Genomic DNA, 19316 nt, shown 5'->3' with positions numbered 1-19316 from the left:
ATATTAAAAAATAGATTATATCTGTACGATGGGTATTTGTCACATCCCTGATAATTATATTAGCCTCTCTCTTCTGAAAGATTGATGTGATGTGGTCAACATAACTACAGGAGTCAGAAGTGGGAGGTATGTGTGTGTCACGAAATTTAGTTATCTTACATAACATACATACTGTATTGCAATATCTAAATGCAAAAGGCAGAGATTAGATGCCACTGAAGCCTAAAGCAAATGCAAAACTAGGGATTGGAGCACCCCTTATTTCATGATGGATTATAATATAGAGGGGACTCCTCAAGGCCTTGGGGCCCTTAACAAATGGTTGTGTTGTGGCAGTTTTATGAGCGCCTCCTCTGTATCTGTTGAAAGGGAGCTACATATGATCTGAAGACAGGTCAGCAGATGCACCTCCCAGCTGGAGATGAGTTGCCATCCTAACGAATATTACAAAACGTGCGTTTTCTGTTTCTTTTTCCACACACATTTTTTATACAGGGAATGAATGCCATCCAAACTAGGGTTCACCAAGCACCATCCTGTCCTCAGTCTAATCCCTGCTAACACATAATTAGTTTAACTAATAAATAATAATAGATTGTCCTCTGAGTTCCCGTGTGTGTCTTTTTTAAATATATATATAGATATATATATATATCTGCCTTTTAAGCTGTAAGCTCTTTGGAGCAGGGACTTTTTTATTTTTGTGTCTTGCACAGTGCTGAGAAAATTGTTGGCAACCGACAAATAAAAATAATAATAGAGGTCAAAAGTAAATGTCACATCATGTTCATGTTGCATCAAAACTTCGAAAAATGGTAAGACAGCAACATTGCATCTTCACCACACAGCTCCCAAGGGTGCTTTGGGGACATATATACAACTCACAAACTCTCCCCTGTGACAGAGTCACAATATTGCTCGGAAAAATTAATCTAAGGTGCCCCTGGATATACTAGAGCAGGTGACAAAACCTGCAACCCAGTTCTAAGCCTGGTCAATCATTCCAGCTGCTCCTAAATGTTAAGCACCACTAGCTGGTGCCCATTAGCAGGGCTCTTCAGTTTCTATTTGTCTGTCTCTTTCACAGGGACCCAGGACTTCAAGCCCATACCCTCACTAGCTTCCTGTTTCTATTGCACTGAGATGGGTGGGGGTGAATGGGAGGGTCCAATTTATCCTGAACAGAAACCATCCTCCACTTTCCTCTTCCTCCTCCTCCCACCTAGACTGAGCTGACTCCATCTTGGTCGACTCTCTAGCCTGTCTGTTTATCACTCTCTCCATGCCTTCCCCTCTCCCTCTCCCTCTCCCTCTCCCTCCTCCCCTCCTCTCGTCATTGTCTGTAATAGACGACGCGGCGGCAGCAAGCAGCAACGTGCAGCGGCGGCGGCAGCAAGTAGCTCCTTCTCTTTATAAACCCCGCCGTATTGCCCGGATGTGAATGGATTACAATGTATCTTTCAGGGAAACATATTATTACCAATGTCTCCATGGGGGAGTCGATGATGATGAGGAGCGATCTGTAAACTTGGAACAAGTTTAAGACTTTAAAAAAAAAAAATAGCCGAGGAAGGACAGAGGGAACACATCCCACGACCACCACCAAGATTTGTAATAGTTTGTGAATAACCATGTGTTTATAAACACAAAAGAGGGAAAAGTTACTTGGATTTTTTTGGCTGGCTTTTATTTTTGTTCTGTTTGGGTGGGAAGATTTTGTGACACTTCTTTCGTGGTGGTGAATCCAAAAAACAAAAACAAAGCCAGGTGTAGAGTTCGTTTAAATCGCTGAATAACCCTGGACCAGGACTGAGAACCAGTTAAAGTACTTTTTTTTGTTTTGTTGTTGTTTTGGGAGGGGGGTGTCAAACCTATGTGAGCTAATAAAGCACTTGCGCAGAAGATTTCTCTCTTTAAAATAGATATATATTTCCTTGGACTATTGTGAACATATTTGTGGCCATTAAGGTAAAGTTACAATTTGCTGTTAGAGTAACTTGTGTGATTTTTTTTAAAATTGTTGATCCCGTTGTTATTTTTTAAAAAAGTACAACTTATGCAATGTGTAAATGCAAACTGAAAATACACTGTAATAGTGTATGTATGCAGGGGAGCTCTATGTAGGAACTTATATTGTTCAACGATCAATCTACTGAACTTAGTGCTTTGTTTCCTACTGGAAAATGAAGTCGGGGTTGAGATTTTGGAGTATATGGGGCCTGTAGCAGAAAAAATTGAAGTAAAAGTATAACATGCTTTAGGGGTGGAGTGGGAGGGGTCCGCTGGCATGGTCCCCGGAAACTTGAGTGTAAAAGAAATCAAATGGTTGACCCCCCCCCCCCCCCAAGGTTTGCAGCAATACTCTCTGTAAATTGAAACCCAGCATGTGAAATGTAGCGTTAGGTACAAAAAAAATCACAACCGAACCAAAACAATTTAAAAAGATAACCTGGATAATATGGGTGTGTGTGTGTGATATTCTTCTTGGCAAAGTCTTTCAATCACGTGTGTATTTGCAGCCTAGTATAAACTTGCTTTGCCATGTGTATGTGTGTGAGCTGAAGAAATTTAAAGTATAATCAATTTAAAAGTGCTTCGGACGGGGAGGAAATCGGCAACAATTTGACTGGGATTTCAGGCTACGTGAGCTGCGGGTATGGAGGAAAATGAGGTGCCCGCTTTGCGTTTTTTCCTTCTGGAGGTGTTACTGTGAAAGCAAATCCCAGAGCCAGGGGAACGTGCTCTTTCTGCTGCTGCTGCTTTGTCCCCTTCCCTTTGCTGAACTTGCAGTCCGGCTTGTTTTGGTTTGTTTGCGGGGTTTTTTTTTCTTTCTTCTCCTTCCCTCCCTCTCGCTTTCTCCTAAGGCAGAAAGAGTTTGGTTCGGAGTCGGAGCCCTGCCGTGTCTCTCTCGCTCTTTAGTGGCGGTAGCGGTGTGTGTTTGGCGAATGCCGTGATTCTAGCAATGAAACCCAGAGCTCGGTACTGTTCTTGGAAGGGGAGTCTCTCCTCTCCTCTCTCGGGCGGTAGGTACCGGAGCTAGGCTAGGGTCGATCGGTGGCCGGCCGGTGGGCATGGTGGAGCTAAGCTCGGATCTGTGGGCTCGGACAGGAGCTGCTGGAGGGGGCTCGCTCACCACGCGGCTTTTTATTTTTGAATGTATTTATTGATTTGCCTCCACGGGGGCTGCGAGCTCTTTATGGAGCGAGCCTCCCTATGCCCCCCTCCCCCCGGGCCCGTTGCCCACTTTAAAGGGACTGATGACTTTGCAAAGAGGCCTGGGGTGCTTTGATTATTTATTTTTTTTAACCATCCTCTCTTTCATAGACGAGGGATTTGGTCTAATTGTCAAAGCCTGAATTCGCCCCCCACCCCATCCCCTTCCACTCCACCCCCAACTCTGGTTTCCCTTTGCACCGGGCGGCTCTTCACTCTAAAGACTTTGTGTCTTTTTTTTTTTTTTTTTTTAAATTCCTTACACGCTGCTTTACATGGAAGGAGGAAAAGGAAAAAAGTTGGGAGCGGATGGCTGTAGTTTCTTCTCTGCGATTCTCATTCATTCCTTGCTGAACCTCCTGTTGCATAAATGATGCGCTGAGAGCGTGGCTCTATTTTTTTTTTTTTGGATTTGGGTTTAGAGTGTGGATATTACCAGGTTTCGATCGTCTCTTTGGAAATACAATATCGTCTTTTTTTGTTGTTGTTTTTGCTGCCCCTCCATCTTTTTTCCCTCCCTTCTTTTCAACTCCCCCTCCCCAATCTACCCCCCCCACCAAAAAAAATCCGATTGTGTTTCCTCTAAGGCTCGGGACTGGGTTTCTGATTGCGGTTATTTCCATGTTTCTAGGTTTGTGTGATTTTGCTAAAATGCATCACCAACAGCGAATGGCTGCCTTAGGGACGGACAAAGAACTGAGTGATTTACTGGATTTCAGTGCGGTAAGAAACAACGGTAGAAATTAACAACAGCTGTAAAAAATATCTTCTAGCTGATCTGTTAAACTGAAAAAACCAAAAAACCAAAAAAACAAAACAAATCTGTGATCTAAGTACATTGGGTAATTTGTAATCAGCAGCTAGACCCATGGTAAATATGCTCGCTTAAAACAAAACAAAACAAAACAAAAACAAGTCTTATTATATTTGTACGTGATGGGAGATACAATCTTGTTCCTCGCTTACTTTTAATGTCATGGATGTCCAGAAATAATTTTTACAAAAAATCAACCCTCCTAAAAATGGACATTTCTCATCATTAGTTAATATTAACAATAACATAATACTATTACTCAGCACTTATGTACATGATCAAAGTGTTGATGGTACATGAACTAATTAATTACTAATTAGTTACTTGTATTCTACTTTCAGTTCTTCCCTTGTTTCATTTTTTTGGCACATTGAGAGTGCAAAGAAATCCACAACTGCCTCAGTTTAAAGTTTTCACTGAAATCTCAGATGGCGTCTGCTGTCGTTAAACCTGTTTAAATCTTTCCTGAGGACCCCCGGATAGATGGTGCTTTTTTAAAGTACTTTTTGTCTCTTTGGGTTTCTTGTAAATAGTCTAGATTTGAGGGCAAACGTTAATCTGGACGTGTGCACTTGTCTAGTTTTATTCACCCCCCCCCACCCTATCCTTCCTCTCCCTCCTCATCCCCTCCCCCCTTCCCCATAATATGTCAGTAGCATTTATTTAAGGAAAAAATCAGTTTGGTGTAAGGTACATGTATGTTCTAAAAAGAATCTCAACACTATCACAAAAATCAAAACCACCTTGTAAATGAGGCTATTTCAGTCTGCTGCTGCTGCTGCTCAAGACTTTCCTTTGGAGCAATGGCTTTGGGAAGTTTGGCCAGGAAATGTAGCCTGAGGCAGCTTTGCAGCCTCCTCTTTGCTTGTTGCACTTTTTCCATTTGTTCCTTCGCTTTTTGCAGGCTCTGACTCAGGGAAGGTGCGTATTATCCACTAGACACGTCGAAGAAGAGGGAAACCAATTAGGGTCGAAATAAATGCTGGAGAGAGAGAGAGAGAGAGAGAGAAGGGGGAGGGGAAGAGAGAGATTGAGAGAGAGAGAGAGAGAGAAGGGGGAGGGAAAGAGAGAGATTGAGAGAGAGAGAGAGTCTTGCTTCAAATTGCTCTCATGTTAGAGAGGAAATGAGAATTTAGGGCAGGTGGCACTTTGCATTATTATTATTTGGGTTCACATATGACAGGCAAATCCTAAAACGGGATGGAAATGGACATTGCTACATTTATGGCCAAGGTTTCAACAAAAACTTTTTTTCCCTTGCCTTTGTCAGAATACAAGTTTGAGTGAGGATTGTTCCTCACTAAGTTTTGGTAATGTTGTTGGGGACTGTGATTTTTCCAAATGTTAGTTATGTTGTTTGGGATTCTAATGAGCCTAATTAAAAAAAAAAAAAGGTGATAGTGGTAAGGGGCAGGGGGTGGGATTGTAAGAAATACTGTACCATTTTCGGGTCTCAGATGGATGATTCATATTAAATAAACTATTAAATGTCCTTTTGTAGAGAATACGGAAGGAACTTTGGGTTAACAATGAAGACAAAATCTCCTGTTTTCCAGCAGTAATGTTTCTTTGTTTCTTATAGATGTTTTCACCTCCTGTGAGCAGTGGGAAAAATGGACCAACTTCTTTGGCAAGTGGACATTTTACTGGCTCAAGTATGTAAAATCTTGCTTAGCATGTAATTAAAATATTCTTAGTTATTTATTTACATGCATTATGTCTGTTTTGGTTGTGTTAATCTGTTTTGGAGATCACATTCCTTGAGCGCTATATAAAAGCTGATATTACTATTATTTCGACAAGTCTGATTGAAACATTTTCAAATATTTCCATACGTTTGTTATTGTAAATAAAAAAAAATCAACAGTATAATTGTTCAAAGTGAGCTAGGTTAAATCTCGTTTTTTAAAAAATCAGATGGAGAATGTTTTGTTTAAAAATTGGAGTTTCTGTGTTTATATATGAAGAACGATAACCAAAACAGCTAGGATAAGACTGAGTTTGTAAACAGGAATAAAGCCTCTTTTATTAAATTAATTAAATAAATAGATAGGAATCATAATAGAAAGGTCAGCCATACTAAAGCAAAGAATTCTTAATTTTAGAAGTTAATGTTTACTGATTGAATAATCTTGATCAACTTGAAATCTCAAAATTTTTCTTTTTAATTTAATACACTAATACTTTTTCTTTCCTAATGTTTTTACTCCTTTCAAAGAGTCTCCTGAAATTCACGATTATCATTATCATTATTATTAATATTATTTATTATTTATTGTAGTTGTAGTATGTGGGCGACTTTTTCATCTAACAAATATAGGATCCTTGTTGGTGACACATTATATATGTGTATCTATGTATATGTATATATCAGAGTTTTCGCAATAGAACACCTGTACAATGATTGTCTGGCAATTAGAGAGGAGTTTTATGTTGGAAATTTTTATATGCCTCACTACTTCAAATTAGACACATTTAAATTTCTTTATTCTTTTGCCTATTCCATTCCATTTAAGAGGGTTTCCTACATTGCTGCAGGGAGTGTTTTGGATGTGTCACAAATACATCTACAGTTAAACAGTTGCAGTGTCTTAAAAGTACTGGCAATTGAACATAACTATACAATGTACCTAACAGTATTGTATACAGAATACTGCTCTAAATCAGATAGTAAATTTGTATTAGTCTTCACTGCAAACTGTTACTGGATATCTAGATATATATATTACAAGTCATTGCATATAGTTTCATGTCTGGTATTTTCAGTTTGTACTCAAGTAATTAAAGAAACCTCTTCTGTGCATTCAGTTTAACCATTTTTATGAAATGCACTGATACATTAATTAACTTTTAATTTCTAAAGAAGGACTTTATTACCATTAATTTGAAGTTAGTCTGTATTATACAATATTTGTCATATTAGCTGCCACTTAGAGTTATTAAACTCAATTTTTTTAAGTCTCCTCTGATAATATTTAGATTTTTTTAAAATAATGAAAAGATATTTATGATTTTTCTTCATAAATATAGATTTTTTTCAATGTAGTGACTTTGGAGATTTTACTGATCTCAATACCTTTATTGTCCTAGTTTGCCTAACATCTCTTATGTGTTAAAATACTTAATCCTATTTCTATAATTTTATTGACAATAGCTGTTTTTACTGAATGTATAATATTCAATATATTTATTTTCATTGGACAGAAGAGTAAAGCATTTGTGCCAGACAAATCAATTTGTCATGCTTATACATAATCAATGCAATAGCTAACTCTGGGCTAGCAGCAATTTACTAGATGGTTATATTTAAGAAATTTGTCTTACGCTTCAGCTATGAAGTCAATGTGATAAAAAATAACAAAGGATAAAAATTCTATACATTTAGTGAAATTGAGTTTTATAGTGTTTGTATTATGTCTGAAACTGAAACTATGGAAATAACTTTGGTGCATCATTTTTAACATGCAAATGATTTAATGAACTGAGGTAAGTCAGTAATATTAAGATGTGGACCATTTAAAATAACAGCTCTCTTTGAAATTCTTACTTAATCTCACTCTGTGCTAACATGCATATACTTAAATATACCAGTTTGTGATAGAAGAGGGTAGAATTGCCCTGCCTGATAAATAGAAATATACATTAGTAGATTTTATTCACAGTGGTGTGAAGAACAACGTACACTATTTGTATAAATAAGTTGCAATTTACTATATAAAAATCTCCTGTTTGGTCATTAGAAGGGAATTTAAAATGAATATTCATTGGTTCCCAAAAAAGATGTCAGTGACCACATGTTAAAAGTATTGTACCCAATGCACTAAATCGTATATCTGTGGCCTGAAGATATAGTTGTATAAAGAAAAAGTGTAGTTATTGTTTCATGGTGTTCCTGCTAGTCAGTTAGCTGTGAATAGTAGTGCCTTGGAAACTGCTGCAAGAGATATTTTAGATAAAAGAATATTCAGCAGCAATAAAAACAGTGATATTAGTAATTCAGAAATATAATTTATTGTCTCAATTTTTTTTGGCTATCAAAATTTGTTCAAAACTGAGACTTATATACAATTTAATTTTTCTATTGAATAGATGAACATAAAAAGTTTGAGTAGACAAATGACATTCCTCTATAAAACTGATATTTTTTGTGTTAAAGAGGCACACATGTCATCATCCATCTGTGTTGACTTGAAACTTCTCAGTACAAAAATACCCCAAAGAAAAGTAGTCCCATGTAGTGAGGTGAAACCAACTGGGTTTTGCGAAGTGTGGTAACGTTTAATCTTGAAGTCATCTTATAGCTTTTTACTCATTTAATACACAGTGCTCTGTTGTGATTTGTAGTGTGTGAATGGAAATAAAGTAGAGCCATATTTCCTTTAATCTTTAATTTCACAAACATGGATTCTTACCACCTTAAGAAATGGTGAGGCTGCAAGAGAGAAAGGAATGTAACCTGAGCCACAGCCATGACATTCCCATGGAGCATTTTTCACATGAAAGGTTTTTGTCAACCCAGTAAAGGACCAGCAGCTTTTCTTTGATGTTTGCAGGTGTTCAGCAGAGAGCACTAAAACAATTCAGCCATGCTGGTTCAGAGGCTCTGTGACCTTAACAGGGGGAATTGGTGAGGATTGGAATTATTTTTAAGAAAACTTACCTAGAGTTATTTCAACTTGTATGTTGAATATGTAAAGTGATTTAGTACCTGCTAACCAATGGTCTTAAACCAAAATGAGAAAGACACATGTCCATTTGAATTAAGCCTTATTAATTTTTAGGAGAGGATGGCAAAATAACAAAATCTACTTTTCCAACATTCTAAAATATATTTTGAATATCTGTCATGTCCTCCATGTATATCAGCTCTCGACAATAAAAACTGTTAGTTAGCAATGAGAGTGTGAGATAAGAGAGAGACAATAATTGTTTGTACTTGATTTTGAAATAGATTTTGATACAGACATGATATTGTTGGTACTGAACAACTTGTTAGATCTAGGACATTGGTCACATCTGGCACAATTCAGATTTCCAGCTATTATACAGTGGTTACAAAATCCCTCTGCCTCCCAGTTGTGTTAAATTTTGGCTACTTCTTCTTCTGCTAGTATTTAATTTTACCTACATTTTCGAGCATCTATTAAAGATTGCTCACAGTATGTGTATTTGAGTATTGTGTGGATGAGAACAGCAATAGAATGGTTTAAAGCTTAGGACTGGCCATTCCTATTGTGCGAAAAATCTTCATTAGCATAGACATTACTGAATATGTCAATTGATTTAAAAGATTTAAAAGCTTGCTTTTTTAATTTTGTCCCTAGTTTGATTAAGGTTGTCCTGAATTAGAAAAATAGTGATCACCAAATAATATTGTGGGTAAATTGTAGCAAAATGTGAAGGGCTTTTAGCACAGTTTATTTTTTGAGCATGCCCTTCTGTGATAAAGCACATTTTTTTCATTATTAGTTGATCAGCAGGAAAACTTATACTAAATATAATATTTATCTTAAAAAGGGTTTTGGTAGCTGTTGGGTCTAGTGCCACCTCAGTTTGCATCCACAGCTCCCATTAGTGTCTGTAGGAGGTATGTGTGTGTGGGGGGAAGAGAACAGATGCAATTGGGAGATTTTTGTGAGAAGTGCTATTATTATTTTATTTTTTTTAAAATGCAGAATTACCATTCAGCAGCAGAAAATAAAGTATGAGAGATTTTAACCATGCAGAGGAGTAGTTTTAATAACTGAGAAGTAGAAATTGGCATTGGTGTATGATTAATGTAATGTTACTGTAATGTTGCAGTTAAATAGGTGCCCTGAAGGACTAGCTGTAGACATTCAAATTTGTAATGGATAAAGTTAAGGATCAGACTTAGAAAAATATTATTTAATATGGGTGTGGGCTTTAGTTGCATGTTGTGTCATGTTTATCAACTTGACACAAAACATTCCACCATTTCGGTGTATCGAGGCAAAAAAAAAAAAAAGAAGCTGTAGAAATCGCAGACCCTTTGATCATATAACCTGCCAGTCTTCACTACTGTCAGATTGTATTTGTGGATTGTAATCGTTTTCTCTAATTTTGTCTTTTGCTAATCTTTGAGGATTTAGCTACTCAAATACTCAAGAGCAACTACTTCCATATTTTTCATCACTAATGTTGTGTAATTATGATTAAGAAGAAAAAGAATGCTGGTTACCTCCCATCCTTCCAGCTATGTTTATGTATAAAGAGCTTGATCCTGCTCCCATTAGCCTCCATGGCAAATCTCCTGTTGACTACACTGGAAGCAGGATAAGGCCTACGTTGTGGTATTTGAATTGGCCCTGAGATCCCATACTACCTACATTTAGGATTAAATAGGAGAGATTATTACCAAGCATGTACCTTATTTAATGTGCCAAAGGGAGTTTTATCCTATAAAGAGCATCATAAAGTAATTGCCATATATAATTAATTGAATATATTTTAATATTTGAAACTAAATTAGTATCTTAATAATATCAGAAAGAAAATATGACACCCTCTTAACTTCTGATGAAGTGGTCAGTGACAAACTGTAGCCTTGGAAGGTGATAGTTTAGGTAACAATTTACAAAAAAGGTTAGGTAGAGTGCAGTATAGTGTTTATTATATTTGAAACTGTAATTTATACATGAACTTTGTTGTTAGCTAGTGTATCTTATCTTTTTTTCTGTTTGGTATGGGTTTGTTGTTTAATCATGATCAGGGTATACCTATCCCATGATGTATGTATGTATGTATGTAACGCCATGTATGTACTCTGTCATTCTAAAACATATATTTTCACAGTCTGAGTGATAAAAAATTAATTGGGTCCAAATTCAGCCAGTGCAGCTTGAAAGAATCATGTGCAGCTGCCATGGGAGTCTGTAGGCCAAATTTAGCAGTGACATAAATGATGTTATAAGTTATTGAATGAATGTAAGTTGGTCTGAAAAAGGTGCAAGTGTTAAACCAGTATAACTTTCCCAGATCTGAATTAAGCAGGTTTAAAAAACCAGTGTAACTTGCACACTGAATGATACAGTAGAAAAAGAGATTATCAGGAGGGTGTGAGAGACAATAGGTTTTTTCTTATTTGATTTGTGCCCACACCACCCGCAGCCTGCTAGGAACCAAATTCACATTCCTTCTTGTCATAAGTCAGTGCAACTCCCGTCAACTGAATTTGATTCCCATAGAACACTACTGAGCATAGATGATAATTGCGTTGTGCGCCTGCTGAACAACAGATCCTGAAAGGTGCATTGCTTTGCCGCTTACACACATTTTCTGGCCATCTTACATTCAGTGTGTAATTTATGCTACCGTTTATGCCATGGTTGAATATGAAAGTCCAGCATTTGATAATTACTCTAGTAAATAACAGGTTTTAAACAAACACACTTTGGGATTCAAAGACTGTTAAGAATTAAATAACATTTTTGGACATCAGCAAATTTTCTTTACCATATTACTGCAATGAGGAAATCACGTAAATAACATGAACAACTAAGTCACATAAACATGTATAATAGAACTATGTAATGAAAGTTTATGCTGAATCTCTTTTAAATGCTCACAATCACAAAGTACTAAAGACTCTCATATAAACAGTTGTGTTTTGAGCTTAAAATTATTCCTTTTTTTTTTACATTTGCTATGATAAACAGTCATTTTTTAAGCTTTTCAGCTCAAACATTTACTTCTAAAGGTAAACTACATTTTGTATCTGGAAGTTTTTGACTTAGTAAGGCTTAGAAAGAAGTAGAGTTGTGGTGGCCTCTGGCCTGTGATTTTCAGTGTTTGATATTATGATGCTATTTAGATCTGTTCCCATGAGCCAATATAACAGATCTGCAATTGCTTAATAAGGAGCAGTGTGTGTGTTTCAAATAGTCTGTATTTTAAAGGTCTTTTACCAACATGTTTTTGGATAAATGTTATCAGGATGATGAACATAGCCATTCAACAGGTAGAAGTTAAACTTGTCAAAAAAGTGCAAATTCATTTATTTTCAGGAAGTGTCTCAAGGGTCATACTAATTTTGTTTAGATGCTTATAGGACCATTGGGGAAAAATCCCATAGTGTTCACTCAGACAAAACTCGTATTGAAGTTAGTTGGGTTGTACGGTCATAAATAAAGTCAGATTTTGGTCTCTAGAGAAAAGATTCAAAGTAATTTGGGAATAGTTGACATGTCCTATTTAATAAATGTATATATTTATACTATAGTAAATATGTGTGTGTATTATACTCCTCCCTAACCTTTGTCTATTGTGTTTATCAGTCTTTAAATTCTTAGAGGTCCTTCGGACAAGAATCCTTTTTTTCTGTCTGGAAAGCACCCTACTACATGGTTGGAAGCAATGGGGAACAAGATACTCCCAAATAACAATAAGAGCCAAACGAGATCACTTTGGACATTTAGTCTGGCCCACACTCTGTTCTGCAGTGTTAATCCTTACAAGAAACTGCATGTAGGAATCTTGATTTTAAACACAGAACCGGATTTTTAAAAATAACTACCAAAATTGTGCGTCCGCATTTGAGTAGCTATTATATTTGAATGTCCAAGGGCCGAGAGCAATGAGGTCTTTAGCGTCGTCAACTTCTGTTGTTGTTAGGAAGTACTCCCAAGATCTGGCCCAAGTGCCGAAGCTCTGGTACCATTATCCGTATTTATGAAGTATAAACATTTGGGATGTGTGCCTTCATGCTATATGTCTTCTTTTGAATACTGGGTCTCCATATGTCTTATCTAACCTGCTCTCAATATGGGGTTATTGCCTAGTAGTCATTTGCAAGGCTGTAGTACAGCAGCAGTAGTGACTGAATTTTTAGACAATTTTCTTAATATTTTATAAGGCTATTAAAGTATTTTTTTTTTCTTAACAGACTTGCAGGAATAGCAAAAGTGTTGAGAAAGGTTGGCATGTTTACTTTCATACCAAAAGTAAATAAAAGTGCAGTTGATCAGCTTATCAAACAACCAAGTGCGTTTAAAAATCAGTTTATCTTGGTGGATTTCAGAACTGTGAAAAGGTATTTTATTTAAAGGTACAGTAACAGTATTGTTCCTGTGAATGCTATTGTGCTTTCTTGTGACAGTTAGCATTCAGTGAATGACTTTCTCGGCTATCATTGGTGGTAATGACAATATGGAGTTTATTAACTGTATTGATCTATTTTGGAAACAGCACTTCACACATCCTGCTGTATTTGGAGAGTACTTTTGAGGAATTAGTCTTATCTTGTAGAGTTGATTTTTAAAAATAATTAGAGATTCCTCTTTCAGTTGATGGAAAAGCTTCTGAGATTAAGATCATGTATTAAGCACTTACGTAGTGCCTTTCACCCAGTCTGTTCAAAATCTGTCGAAAATGAAGGATGAGATATTGGTCACTGAAATTAAATGTTTAATAAGGATCTGATCCTGCTTCCGCTGAACTCAAATTCTGATCTCCAGTTGACTTCCAGGGGAGTAGAATTGGGCTTTAATTGCCTTCTTTCAGATTTGCTTTAAGGGTGACGTGTCCTGCAGACCTTACTTGTGTTAGTATTCTTATTATTGAAGTCAGTGGGAGCAGTTAGGTCAGTGGACTTTCTCATGTGATTAAGAGCAGCAGAATTGAGCCTTATGTGGATGTGCTATACATATTCGTGCTCATTATATTCATAGGGTGAGAGTCTGTGCTGTGCCATGATAGAACTTGCAGTCCAAGAGGAAGTGGGGCTCAGGTGTCCGTCACAACTTTGTGCCTTTCTGTTTCTGATGAGTTCAGGGGGCCTCAGTGGCCCCTAGCCAGGGCTGTCCACATCATGATAACCTATGACCAGCTGCCTGTAGACAGAAGCACTGTCTAGAATCTCTGCAACACTATGTGCTGCAGCTCCACCTCTTCATACCCTTGACATCTCTTCCCATCTTCAGCCCCACGCTTTATACCAGGATTTGCAAGAGTCCTTGTAATACAACTTGTGGCTGTTGTCTTCAGTTCTTGTGCTGGGTGAATTCTCCTCTTGGCCAGCTCCTAGGGTTTTAGAACCCCTTAATGTTGCTCTAACCCTTTTACTTAGCGTACTGTGACCAGAACAGGGGTGAGAATCACACCCACAGATTTTAAGTCCAGAAGGAACCATTATGATCATGTAGTGTGTCCATTTGCATTAACACAGGCTATAGAATTTCACCTAGTAATTTCTGCATCTAAGCCAATATCTTTGACAAAGACTTTCAGTCTAATCAGATATACCAATATAATATATAAGATGGTAGGGTTCCAGTTCATTATATTTTGTGAGTCTGTAACTAGATTGGGCACCCATCTGTCTGAATTCAGATGATGTTGACCATAAACAAAGCATTCCTGAACTGCCTTGTTCCTGAATAATTTATATAAAATTGGGGGTTACCAGATTAACACAGCATAACCTGGTTTCTCCTTGGATCATGCATTTAACTAGGGTGAACCCTTTGATAAATAACCGTTAAAATGATTTTGTTATGTTAAAAATAACAAAGCATGACTCCTGATTGAATATCAAGACTGTAATTTAATCTCAGAGGTTCTGGTACTGTTCATAAACCATTTGAGTTGTTTTGTACTTTGTGACATCAGCCTAAAACTTGATTGAATTATGTCTTTGTACCGTGAGAGCACCTGCTAGTGCCGCAAGACTTAAGGGTCTGTCAGCATTTCCATTACAAACCTTCTTTCTGAGAAGTTTGTGCCTTGGACTGAGCATTTGAATTTTGCTCGGAACTGGCATATAAACTTTCAGCCTGGGAGCAAAATACCGCCAAACTGTAACATAGTGCATAATGTGTCAGTGCCACATTTTTTTAATCACTGGTTTTCCCTTTTAAGATGTCTGATCATGCATTCTTTAGTTGGACAGAGCTCCTATTTCAAGTCAATGGGAGTTTTGCCAGAGAACAGCAAGTGTTGGCCATCAGTGAGATGCAATGCATGAAAGGGAGTTATTTTGAAGTCTTAAAAGCAAGGCTATCCTGAACTGAGGCTGTGACAGACGGAACCTCTGTAGTGCAAGGGCCTACAAATTCTTTGTGTGAACCTGCATATATTGCATATGTTTTGAGGGAAACTAGGTGCATGGTAGATCCATACTAGCAGCCTTGCCTACTGCTAGCATGACGGACCTGTGAAGGGATTCCCATTTAGAGAGCAATGCTGGGTTTGCTTTCAGGCTGTCTAGTCCCTTTTCTAAACCACTGCCTAGCACCAATCACTTCTCGCCCCCTCCAAATAAGATCAGAAGCTGGAAAGATATTGCAGTCAACTATGTAGCAGTGGACATTGTTGTTCAAAGCATACTTGGGGGCAAATCTTCATTTAAATGTTTTTGTTATATTTTAAACAGAATGTAAAAGTCTCATCCTTCCATAGAAACTTGGAAAGATGCAAATAAGTGCATGGGAGTATCTTCTACCTTGAATCCATGGAGCCTGGAGAATGAATCTTGTTGGGCACATGTGAGGGCAGAGGCTAGGAGGGAGTGCAAGGCAACCTGGTAGCATCTGCAGTGTTGCTCCTTTGGCTGAGACTCTCATGAATGAAGATCTATGTTAGCATCAGGCAGATTTCTTGTGTGGATTTAATATGTATATAGATACATCATGTGGTTTGATACCTATGTTAAATAGGGTTAAAATGGAATTTCTGTGCTCAGATGCACATTCATAATTTCAATGACTTGAATGGCATAGAGTTCCATCACTTTTACAATTTTAAATTAGAATGATGATAAATCTGTAAATACACTTTTTGTGATTTAATTATTCCTGTTATACGTTCGTTTTCTTTGACCATTAAAATGATTTTTTAATCACATAAAATAGGAGATATGCCTGAACTATAGTTTAGTCAACCTTACAGTGCACTGACATCAAACTATGAAAACCCAGTGTAATGTGTCAATTTTTGGCAAACCAAATAGGGCTTGAATTCAGTTTTCAAGATCTCACATTAACATTTAAGTACAGACTCTAGCTGGTTGACCTGGGGTATTCATTCTGGTTAAGATTGGATTGAAATACTAAGTGAACAGAAATGGAAAAAGGCAAATATCTTGATCCCACGTAAGTTCAATGGAAGGTTTGCCATTGACTTTAGTTGAGGCAGAATTAGGCCCAATTATATTACATTTTGATCAGAAGAAGATTATCATTTTCCACAACTAAAATGTTAAAGATACCCTTATAGAGAGCTATTTTCTTTAAAATAAAACCTAAAAGAAAATATTTATCCTTTTACTCCCTAGAAGACTTGAGTTCAGGAGTCTGTGTTTGCTTGGTTACTGTTGATAACATCAGTCTCCTCCATGTTATCATTGTTTAGAGGGAACAGGCAGAATGCTGACCTTTGGATTTGCAGGATGTGAAGGAAGAGGAGGGTTTATCTTGTGGTTAAGGCACATTTCCTAGGTTCATTTCCTAGCTTTGCCACAGATTTCTTTGTGACATTGGGCAAGTCCCATCTCTCTGACTGTTTCTCAGTTCCCATCTGAATGGGGTAGATAGTACTTCCTTTGTGTGTTTGGTCTATTTCTTGGCAGAGACTGTCTCTTTCCTTTTGTTCAGTGCCTCGCACACTGTGGCCTCTGAACACTGCTGTAATACAAATAAAAATAAAAGTGATTTTCAAATACTGGGTTTTATTCTAAATGTGTTTTTTATTTTTAACTCTGTATAAGAGGTCAGTCCTGCAAAGCGCTGAGCATCCGCAGGAGGGGTTCAGCATCTTGCTGAATTGGGTCTATATTCTGTTAGAAGTAAGTCCTTTTTTGCTCCTTTCCTCCACTGCATGACTGTTCCATTCTGTGCATCTGAAGAAGTGAGCCATAGCCCACGAAAGCTTATGCTGAAATAAATTTGTTAGTCTCTAAGGTGCCACGGATACAGACTAACACGGCTGCTACTCTAATACCATCCAATAAGCATTAGAACTACTACGGTTTTGCTTCATGGCCTGTTGGGACTGAACAGAGGTTTAGAGAGAAGGGCAGGGGTGGGTTCTTGACTGCATGACTGCCACAGATAGATCCAATACCCAAACCTCCTGCAAGGGGAAGGATGGGGCTCAAGAGCTTCCTTAGCTTCTGCAATAATAGCAGGCCTGGGTTTGCCCTACTGTTACTCCACCAGTTTGGTGCGTCATTTGTCTCTCTTGATCTCAGTGGACCTCCCCAACACTCAGCTCTTTTACCTGCATTGTGGAGGAGAGGATATGGATATTACGAGGATATGGATATTACGATTTAATGGAGGAGAAAATATGGATATTATGATTTAATGATCTGGATATTAAGATTGTTGTGTTGTGATTTTAGTGCAAAAGCCTAAAGCTTTGTACTTCACCTTGTAGAAATCATACCTACCCAGATTTAGAAAAAAATGCTGGTTTAGTCCTTCTTAAATACATTATTTTATAGTACAATGTATATCAAAGCACTTCATGAAAGCTGTATTGATTTTTGGTGCATAATTTTACCTGAGTTTGGGTGAACCACTTTTTTTAGTTGTTAGGCTTAAAATCCTTGTTCACCAGTAACTGAATGTTTGTGATGAAGATTTGGAGGAGAAATGGACATAAAGATTTGGAAAATAAAGATTAGCTATTCTTGTCTGTGTAGATAAGTTGGGCTATTCTGTTTTTTGATGGACGTCTACAATTATTTATTGCCTTGTATTTTTTCATGTCGTCTACGTATTGCCAAAACAATTTGTTTAGTAGGACCTTGTAAACTGCATTCACTCTTCTATGTTGGCTAGGTATCAGATACCACATGCAGTATGTTATCAAGGAGTCTTTGCTGATTGATCTTAAACTAATGCTATTTGAGGGCAGTTCTGTTCTTTGTGATATTCTAGGTCCTCTGAAATCAGGTTTATTTGATTGTATTTTGTCCATAGAAGCCTTTGGAGAAGAATGTAGTTAAGTACATCTAGAAGCTAGATGATGCCGCTTCATTCTACAGGATCTAGTTGGTAACAAATGCACTGCTTAACTTCCGTTTTTCTAATTGTCTAGTTGTCTAATTGCTCTGTAGGTTTTGTATTCTTCGGGAATATTTACTTAGGAAATATTGTGTCTTATATAAATAGGAAAAAAAATTCATGTTCCTAAATTAGATATTTCATAAACACCACAAATTAGAGAATTTAATTTAAGAGCCAGCTTATTAACTAATGGACATTGTTTTTTTACTCTCCTAATTTCCTCATTTATACTCCACTTTATTTCTTTTATTTCTCTCTTTTAAAACTGGAGTAGCTAATTGGCATTAGTGGCAGCATAGTGGTGACAGTGCTTCAGGTTCATGCTCATGTCAAGATTTGATTAGGCAGTTTGGTCAGTGTGAACTAGCAATGCTTCTTCTCATGTCCCTGACTGTGAATGAAATGTACACGATCCTGAAAATGTGTTGATATATAATTAGAAAGTTAACATAGCAAAATTGCCAATTACACAAAAGTAAACACACAGTTCAGAACAATTTTGGTACCATAGGAGCTTTTAATGTACATTGTGCTCCGTGTCTACAAGTACCTTGTTGGTTTTCTGCTTAATACTTAGTGGTGAAAATTAAACCTTATGTTGTTATTATTTTAAGCAAGAAACTAGTTTAGTTGAAAGACTGTTGCCAGACTTGAAAAAAAAACAAAATCATTTTCACTCCCCTCTGGGTTAATATTAAACATTTCTGTTTAGTCCTGGGTAATCAGAGACAGTGAGTATGTCTACACTACGGGATTATTCCTATTTTACAGAAACCGTTTTTTTAAAACAGATTGTATAAAGTCGAGTGCACGCAGCCACACTAAGTACATTAATTTGGCGGTGTGTGTCCATGTACCGACACTAGTGTCGATTTCCGGAGCACTGTGGGTAGCTATCCCATAGCTATCCCATAGTTCCCGCAGTCTCCCCCGCCCCTTGGAATTCTGGGTTGAGATCCCAGTGCCTGATAGGGCAAAAAATGGTTCATGGAAGATCACTGCTAGCCAAACGAAAAAACGCAGCGCATCCCCCCCCACTCCCTTGCTTGGCTTCTGCAAGGAGGATTCTTTAAGCAACAGGCAAACAGCCGTAGGAATGCCATCTTGTCCCTTATTAAATTTGATGTTCAACTGGTTACATGAAATATCAGTCTCCGGGAACCACGAGAGATAAAGACGGATGTTGCTTGAATGCCAGCATCCGGACCATATGCAGCTAGGCTTGAGTGCATGATACAGTTATCTTTGGGACATGATCGGAT

The 19316-nt window shown here is 37.4% G+C and overlaps 1 protein-coding gene across 14 annotated transcripts in view; it reads left to right on the top strand.

The window, feature by feature from the left end:
- Positions 1 to 1349: 1349 nt before the first annotated feature.
- The window catches only part of TCF4 (transcription factor 4), a 357326-nt gene continuing 339359 nt past the window's right edge, over positions 1350 to 19316 (top strand). For 2 of the 14 annotated variants that reach the window (XM_032779783.2, XM_075066878.1), the window contains exons 1-3: positions 2744 to 3023; positions 3845 to 3936; positions 5610 to 5682. In XM_032779783.2, the coding sequence (XP_032635674.1) occupies positions 2963 to 3023; positions 3845 to 3936; positions 5610 to 5682 (226 nt within the window). In that variant the 5' untranslated portion in view covers positions 2744 to 2962. Of the gene's footprint in view, positions 1969 to 2552; positions 2672 to 2743; positions 3024 to 3526; positions 3653 to 3844; positions 3937 to 5137; positions 5261 to 5609; positions 5683 to 8635; positions 8655 to 19316 lie in introns of those variants that run through there. The other 12 variants (XM_032779777.2, XM_032779778.2, XM_032779774.2 and 9 more) reach the window with 12 other exon arrangements.

Source organism: Chelonoidis abingdonii, chromosome 6, assembly GCF_003597395.2.
Source record: "Chelonoidis abingdonii isolate Lonesome George chromosome 6, CheloAbing_2.0, whole genome shotgun sequence".
Classification (NCBI taxonomy): Eukaryota; Metazoa; Chordata; order Testudines; family Testudinidae; genus Chelonoidis; species Chelonoidis abingdonii.
Note: the sequence above shows the minus strand (reverse complement) of the source record. Positions and strands in the feature narration are given on the sequence as shown.